Below are 8,438 nucleotides of genomic sequence, written 5' to 3'. Positions count from 1 at the left end.
CCAGCACTTCGCTCCATACAACAATATGAATCTAGCCACCACTTCATAGTTATTACCTTTAAGCCTTTATAACACATTTTTATCACACAATACCCTAGGTATGAGCCTCCATTTCATTCACCCTCTAGTAATACAATGTGCAAGATCATCATCAATCTCCATGTCACTTTAAACTTAAGGGTAAGGGTGAAGGTTTGGGAGATATAGGGGTGGGGTGAATATGAAGCATGCACACTTGTGAAACTTATTTTATCTACTTCTACTAGGAAGTCATTTTCCTACTGAAAATGTTTTCCAAAACTATTACTAAGCGACTATGAAAAAATTGAAAAATATTTTCTCCAGACTAAACACACCCAAATGTCACCTAGAATGTTTTTAACATTACCATTCCTGAAGAGAGCATCCCAACGGTCAAACCTTTAAACTAGAATTGTTTCAGAGAGAAGGGAATAATTATTGGCAATGACTGTTTACACAATTGCACAAACACTAACATCGTCCAAGAACAGGGGCTATGAACAAGTTACACAATAATCTTAATTTCCACAATGAGAATGTTCTGCGATATAGTGGGAGAGAACATTCCGATCAGTACTTGAGACCTCCCTGTTGGTTGCTCTTCTGCACAAAATTAGCTATACAAAAATTGTTCTTCGGGTGAAGAGGACTGCCCTCCCAGAACAATTACAGGATTGGTGTCCAGGAATTAGTAACAATTTCACCAGAGATTTTCATTCCCCGCTTGTCAATGCAGAAGCAGGGATTCCATGCTTTTGAAACCATTCTGGCATATGAAATCTATCATACAGCACAGGCCGCACATCTTTTTGCTTGGAGAGATGCTTGAGAAGTGGAAGAATTACCTCCAAAAGCTGATACAGAATTAAAAAACCCGAGTTGAAGTCAACAGAGCATAGTAGCTAAATTTGAGGAATAGATTCCGTACATGGTTTTCTTATTTATTAAACCTGTATATCATGTGGTTGTCCAGCAGAAAATGGAATGCATGGAATTCCATTTAGAGGTTGTAATAAGAAACTGAATGGATTGTTATCAACAATGACCATTCGGCTTAAGTCCTTTGAAATGCATAATAAATCCTTCACATGTTCTCGGTACTCCCTGTGAGGTAAGGAAAATGTCAAATTCACAATAATAAGCTGAAAAGAACTTTTTAAATAATTGTTGCATCAACAATAAGCTGAGTTAACAAGGACACAGAAATCAACGCGATATGGATACCACAAATTTATGGACCTTACAAATGTCATAATATTTGATCTGAACCATTAGGTACAGGAAAATTCATTATCTAATATCAGTAATCAATTTCTAATGTCATGACAATCTTTCTTTATCTTGGGGACATCACATTCATCATTTTCCTGAGAGGGAGAAGCTTAAATTAGACATACTTGATGGGTAATCCTGTTATAAGTATCATTTAGGTAACTCCCTTTTATTCCCGACAAGTACTATCATTAAGAGAACATAAATTCCATAAAGAAATGAGGTCCTTTCACGAAACAATCCAACAGGAATGATGTATCATAGGAGTGATATTGATAAAAATTATTTAACGATAGATCCTTATCAAAACGCATAGAATGTACAAATGAGTTGATTAACAATCCACATACGAAGAAATGGCACAAAACAAAGAATCCACTCCTCTTTTCTATCTAACAACGATAGAAATTAAGCCGTCTAAGCATGTGACAAGCATTAAGCATCAAAGTATCTCATATCAGAGACATGTTTTCTGTCCAACATGTCTTAGGAAACCAGATATATCACAATTCCTAGTCTCGAGATTTAGAACATTCCGTAGATAGTCGCAAGCCAGTACTAAGGTTAGAGTATAATCTACAATGGGTTTCACCAGTTTTTGATACAGAAATATAAGTGGACCCAATAATAATCACTGAATCGGGAAACTGTCCAACATAAGAGATGAACTATAAGGCTTGAAACTTTTTAGAAACATTGACATTGATCCACCATGCTTTTCAACAAATTAAGGATTTAATTTGAAAATCATACACAGCCCAAACACTAATGGGTGACAATCTGAGCTGGAAGTAATGATCCTCCAGGTGGCTAACCTTTTCTCAATTTTCTCAACAATCCCATCCCATATCTCTAACTCCTTGTGGTGGTTACCCAGAGGCATCCCAAATATGTAGTTGGGAGCTTCTCAACTTTACAACTCAAAATATTAGTTAGGCCAAAGGACAGTGCACAATTTCTAGTGTGGGGTGGAGAACTTGCTTGGATGCCTTCTATATTATTTTATCAGGTAGTGAATAATTTCCCCTGGTTTTGTTTTCGGTTCTTTTCCAACTGAGTCCTTGAACTGTATTTTTTTTCTTTTAGTCATAGGTAGAGACTTTTCCCAATGATGGATGGATAACGACCGTCTTGAGGAAAATTAGTCATTAGATTTATTTTTTTACTCCCTCCGTTTCAAAAGGAATGGCCTCCTTTCCTTTTTAGTCTGTTTCAAAAAGAATGGCCCCTTTCCTTTTTTGGTAACATTTTACTTTCAACTTTCCACGTGGCATGTTTAAGACCACAAGATTAAAGGGCAATTTTGTACATTTGACATAACTTTAATTTAGGGCCACAAGATTCAAAAGTCTTCTTTATTTTCTTAAACTCCGTGCCAAGTCAAACTAGGCCACTCTTTGTGAAACGGAGGGAGTATTATTATTTTCTTTTTAGTAGTAGTAAAGGAGGGAAACGAAAAAACCCTTTTTGACTTGGTTGATGCTAATCATATTTAGGTCTAAGCTTGAGTAGTACTTTCATGTGAGTGCTTGAGTGTTTAATTTTTTTATTTTTTTTTGAGAAGGTAACGATTTGTATTATAAACCAGTACTTATGTAGTACTGAAAGCCCCTTTACAAAAAAGTATGAAAATCTAGGAACAAAAACAGCAAGCCTAGCATGATTCTAATACTTCTAGGATTGCCTCTGCACCAATAGGGGAACTCTTTGTACACAAAAAACATAATAACAGAATACAATCTGTTTTGATCATTTGTAGGGATTTGCTTCTGTCCTCAAAGCTTCTAGCATTCCTTTCTCTCCAAATGGTCCACCAGATGCATGCTGGAATGGTCCTCCAATAACTTCTATTCTTTGCCTCAATTCCTGCTTCCTCCCAACTTGAGCTTGAGTGTTTAATACAGTGTTGTGAAAGGCGATCACCAATGGCGAGAGGCGAGGCGAGGCAACCCTTAATCGCACTTTAGCATTGTGGCGAGGCGATCGTCAAAAGGCGACGCCATGGCGACAAAGGCAAGAAAGGGGTCACCTTTTGTATTTTCTTTAAAAAAAAGGCGACCAATTTAGGGTTTTAAATGTTAAAAGGTAATTTTAGGATTTTCGACTAGACTCCTCAGGTGACTAGCTAGACTTTTTTGGCGACTCCAAAATCCAACCAATACGTGTTTCTTCTTTTCTTCTTCAGATTTCTTCTTCCTCTGTTTCTATTTTCCTTCTTCTTCAGAGTCACTTCTACCTTTGTTTTTTTTTGTTCTGTTTTTTTCTCATTCAAGTTCTAAGTACGTATTATCTATTTTCAGCTTTTGAATTGAAATATTTTCTTATATGTTATTGCTATTGAGTTTTTGATTATTGTGAGAAGAGAAGAGTTTGAGAGAGAACTCAGCTTGATTATTCTCACAAGCTATTGGGGTTTAAATAGCTAAGTATGCATGTCCTAAAAGGAAAGGAAATCAATACCTAATCACTACAAATCAAAATCAAATCAAGCTAGAGTAAATCTAGGAGGAAATCAAGCTACCTACTATATTTACATATGCTATAGAAACACTAGAATATTCCTAGGATTCTAACATTCCCCCTCAAGCTGGTTCATACAAATTATATGTACCAAGCTTGTTACATATATAACTTGTTTTGGGACCCGGACTTGGTGAATATGTCTGCAAATTGATCACTTGACCGCACGAACCTGTGACTATGTCTCCTGAAAGTACCTTTTCTCTAACAAAATGACAATCAATCTCTTTTTGTTTGGTCCTCTCGTGAAATACTGGATTTGATGCAATGTGAAGTGCAGCTTGATTATCGTACACAAGTTCCATTCCTTTAGTATCTCCAAATTTCAACTCCTTCAGTAGTTGCTTGATCCATATGAGTTACATGTTGCCACTGCCATAGCCCGATATTCTGCTTCTGCACTAAATCTAGCAACCACATTTTGTTTCTTGCTTTTCCAATACACCAAATTTCCCCCAACTAGAACACAATATCCCGAAGTGGATCGTTCTGTCAGAGGGTGACCCTGCCCAATCTGCATCTGAATATCCAACATTTTTCTCATGTCCTCGGGCTTCATAAAGAAGTCCTTCCCTTGGAGCAGATTTTATGTATTGAAAAATGCAAATAACTACATTCCAATGACTATCACAAGGAGAGTTCAAGAACTAACTTACGACACTTACCGAGAAGGTAATATCAGGTCGAGTCACTATGAGATAATTCAACTTTCCTACCAACCTTCTATATATTCCTGGATCGCTAAGAGGTCCCCCCCCCCTTGACCTAGTAGGAGCTTAACATTTGAATCCATTAGAGAATCAATAGGCCTACAATCTATCATCCCTGTCTCTTCAAGAATATCAAGTGCATACTTCCTTTGTGAAATGGCAATTCCTGATTTGAATTGAGCAACCTCAATGCCCAAGAAGTACGTCAATCGGCAAAGATCCTTAGTCTGAACGTGCTAGAAACGGTGATGTTTCAATTTGGTAATTTCCTCATCATCATTGCCTGTGATAACTATGTCATCAACATATACTACCAAATACATGCACAAACCTGGAGCAGAGTGACAATAGAACACAAAAAGATCAACTTAACTTCGTACGTTCCAAACAACTGAATAACCATGCTAAACTTCTCAAACCATGCTCGAGGAGACTGCTTCAGGCCATAAAGTGCATCAATTTGTCCATCAGGCCCAAGTGAAAACCTTCACTGTATATATCCACCGACAACCAACTGTAGATTTATCTGGAGGTAGACGAACAAGCTCCCAAGTACTACTAGAGTGTAAGGCAGACATCTTCTCAATAGCTTCCGTTGCCCAAGTTGGTAATCTTGTTGCTTGAATCTCACAATCCACCACACTTGGCCCTTGGGTTATGGACTAAGGTGCTTTTGACCACATTTCTGGTAACAAATCTTTATATTGTCTAATATTACTTACTCTCAGTCCCTTCCCACTGTTACATTAGCTAATGGTTCTCAGACCATGGCAGCCGGAGTCGGTCAAGCCAATCCCTTACCTTTCTTGACTCTAAATAATGTTCATTTTGTCCCTGGTTGTCCCTTTAGCCTCTTGTCAATAAGTCATTTGGCTAAGGCTTTAAATTGTTTCATCTCATTTTATAGTGACTTCTTTGTCATACAGGACCTAGTACGGGAAGGATGATTGACGAAGGGCATGAGTCAAATGGACTTTATTATCTCAATTCTCACAAATCCACTTTAGTTTGTTCAATCTCAGACTCTCCAGATTTAATCCACAAACGATTGGGACACCCTAGTTTATCCAAACTTCAAAAGATGGTACCTAGCTTGTCCAAATTGTCTAAGTTAGATTGTGAGTCATGTCAATTGGGGAAGCACACCCAAGCTACTTTTTCACGTAATCCTAATAATAGTGCAGAGTCTCTTTTTCAGTTAGTTCATTCTGATATTTGGGGTCCTAGTAGAGTTAGTTCTACATTGGGATTTAAGTATTTTGTTACTTTCAATGATGATTACTCAAAATACTTAAAGCCCAATGTAGATCTGACTCTACAAGGACCCCAAATATCATAATGAACTAAATGAAAGAGACTACACGATTATTAGGACTACGTGGAAAAGTAGCTCGGGTGTGCTTCCCCAATTGACATGACTCACAATCTAACTTAGACAATTTGGACAAGCTAGGTACCATCTTTTGAAGTTTGGATAAACTAGGGTGTCCCAATCGTTTGTGGATTAAATCTGGAGAGACTAAGATTGAACAAACTATAGTGGATTTGTGAGAATTGAGATAATAAAGTCCATCTGACTCATGCCCTTCGTCAATCATCCTTCCCGTATTGAGGTCATGTATGACAAAGAAGTCACTATAAAATGAGGTGAAACAATTTAAAGCCTTAGCCAAACGGCTTTTTTTTTTTTTGAGAAAGTTAACTGGTATTATCAACATAGAAGTACACCAATAGTGAACTCATGTAGTAATTACATCAAAAGTATAGAGGGTTTACCAAAAGAATCAAAACACCTATCTCCCTCATAAACTATCTAAGAATAGGGTGATGTCCCCCGGATCCTTTGGAATAGAATTGATACACCAAAAGTAAAAGGTCACTAAACAATTCATTTTAATGCTTTGGAAAGGAATGCTCTTGTTCTCAAAACATCTCCGATTTCTCTCACTCCATATTGTCCACCAAATGCAGGCAGGGACAATCTTCCATCTCTCCTTGTGTCCTGACTGATTTTCATCTCTATTCCAACATGCTAGGACTTCTGCAGTATTTCTAGGCATGGTCCATGTGATACCTCTCAGGTTAATGAAATACTTCCATAGTTTCTCAGTCACTTTACAATGCAAAAAAAGATGGTTTATTGTCTCTGTCTCAGATTCACAAAAAAACATCTGGAGCATAAGTCCTTTCCTCTTTTCATTAAGTTATCCTGAGTCAGAACAGATTGTCTTGCAACAAGCCATGTGAAGTAAGCCACCTTATGTGGTATCTTCCCTTTCCAGATCATCTTCCAAGGCCACAACTCCTTAGTTTCAGTTGAAATGTCTAGTAATTTGTAGGCTGATTTCACCTTGAACTTGCCATCTTTCTCTAGCTTCCATGTCAATTTGTCTTCCTCACAAGTGAGGTTCTTGGCTTGTTCCAAGGTATTATAGAACTGAGTCATTCTCTCCACTTCCCAATCATTGAGGAATCTTCTAAAAATCAGGTTCCATCCTTGTTCATTTCTGACTTCTACAATTGTAGCCATTTTCTGCTGATTGAGAATATAAATGTGTGGAAACTGTTGTCTCAAAGGTGTTTGTCCCATCCATATATCATTCCAGAACAAGGTTTTCCTCCCATTTCCCAACATTAATCACAGAAGTTGCTCCAAAATTCTTGGCAACTGATTTCTAATAGTTCTCCATAGACCCACACCATAAGGAGTATTAACCTCCTTAGTAGTCCATGATCCTTCCTTTCCATATCTTGCAAAGATAGTGTCCTCCCACAAGCTCTGATCATCTGTTGCTAGTCTCCAGAGCCATTTTAGCAGAAGGCTCTTATTGTGGGCTTTCAAATTCTTAATTCCCAAACCTCCCTCTTTTTTATTGGAAATAACAGCATCCCACTTAACCAAGTGAAATTTCTTAACCCCTTCCCCATTACCTTGCCAAAGAAAATTTCTCTAGATTGTGTCCAGCTTCTGAATGATCTTCCCAGGCATAGGAAAAAGGGACATCATATAGGTTGGCATGGCATCAAGAACACTGTTGATAAGTGTGACTCTACCACCCGAGGATAAGTATTGACTTTTCCAGTTAACCAACTTCCTTTCACATTTTTCTACCACAGAGTTCCAGATGCTCAAAGATTTACTCTTAGCTCCCAAAGGCATGCCAAGATAGGTGGTGGGAAGTTCCCCTATATTACCACCTAATATGTTTGCCAAGGGGATGATCTCTGGTACTTCATTCACAGGATAGATAAAGCTCTTTCCCCAATTGATATGGAGTCCAGATATTGCTTCAAACAAAATGAAAATAACCCTTAAGTGTTTCAGTTGTTCACTTTCTGCATCACAAAATACTAATATGTCATCAGCATATTATAGGTGGGAGATAGACACTCCCAGTGAATCCCCCTGACTCACTTTGAAGCCCCTAATTTTGTTATTAACCTAAGCAATCTTCAGCATATCACTTAGACCTCCCATAGCTAGGATGAAAAGAAAAGGAGAAAGGGGGTCTCCTTGTCTCAATCCTCTCTCAGAGGAAAAGAAGCCAGATGGTGAGCCATCAAAACAGAGAACTTCACTGTGGTCATACAAAACCTCATCCATTTTATCCAGGTGTTGCCAAACCCCATCCTCCTGAGTGTGCTCCACAAATATTCCCAGTTCAAGTGATCATAAGCTTTCTCTATGTCTAGCTTGCAAAGAATTCCTGGGACTTTGGATATGGTTCTCATATCTACACATTCATTAGCCACCAGAATGGCATCCATAATTTGTTTACCCTTTATGAAGGCCATTTGTTGATCATCTACTAACTTTGGCATAACCCTCTTGAGTCTTTCTGTTAGGATCTTTGAGATGATTTTGTAGAAACTCCTACTTAGGCTAATTGGCCTGAAATCTTTCAATTCAGATGC

General features: G+C 38.0%; 1 protein-coding gene across 1 annotated transcript in view; it reads right to left on the bottom strand.

The window, feature by feature from the left end:
• Positions 1–361: 361 nt before the first annotated feature.
• Positions 362–8,438, bottom strand: part of LOC102600526 (CTD nuclear envelope phosphatase 1 homolog) — a 22,293-nt gene continuing 14,216 nt past the window's right edge. The window contains exons 5-6 of the mRNA XM_006338780.2: positions 972–1,125; positions 362–875 (exon numbers count right to left, since the gene is read on the bottom strand). Coding sequence (XP_006338842.1) covers positions 735–875; positions 972–1,125 — 295 coding nt within the window. The 3' untranslated portion in view covers positions 362–734. The remainder of the gene's footprint in view (positions 876–971; positions 1,126–8,438) is intronic.

This window comes from Solanum tuberosum, unplaced genomic scaffold (assembly GCF_000226075.1).
Source record: "Solanum tuberosum cultivar DM 1-3 516 R44 unplaced genomic scaffold, SolTub_3.0 scf00005, whole genome shotgun sequence".
NCBI lineage: Eukaryota > Viridiplantae > Streptophyta > Magnoliopsida > Solanales > Solanaceae > Solanum > Solanum tuberosum.
Note: the sequence above shows the minus strand (reverse complement) of the source record. Positions and strands in the feature narration are given on the sequence as shown.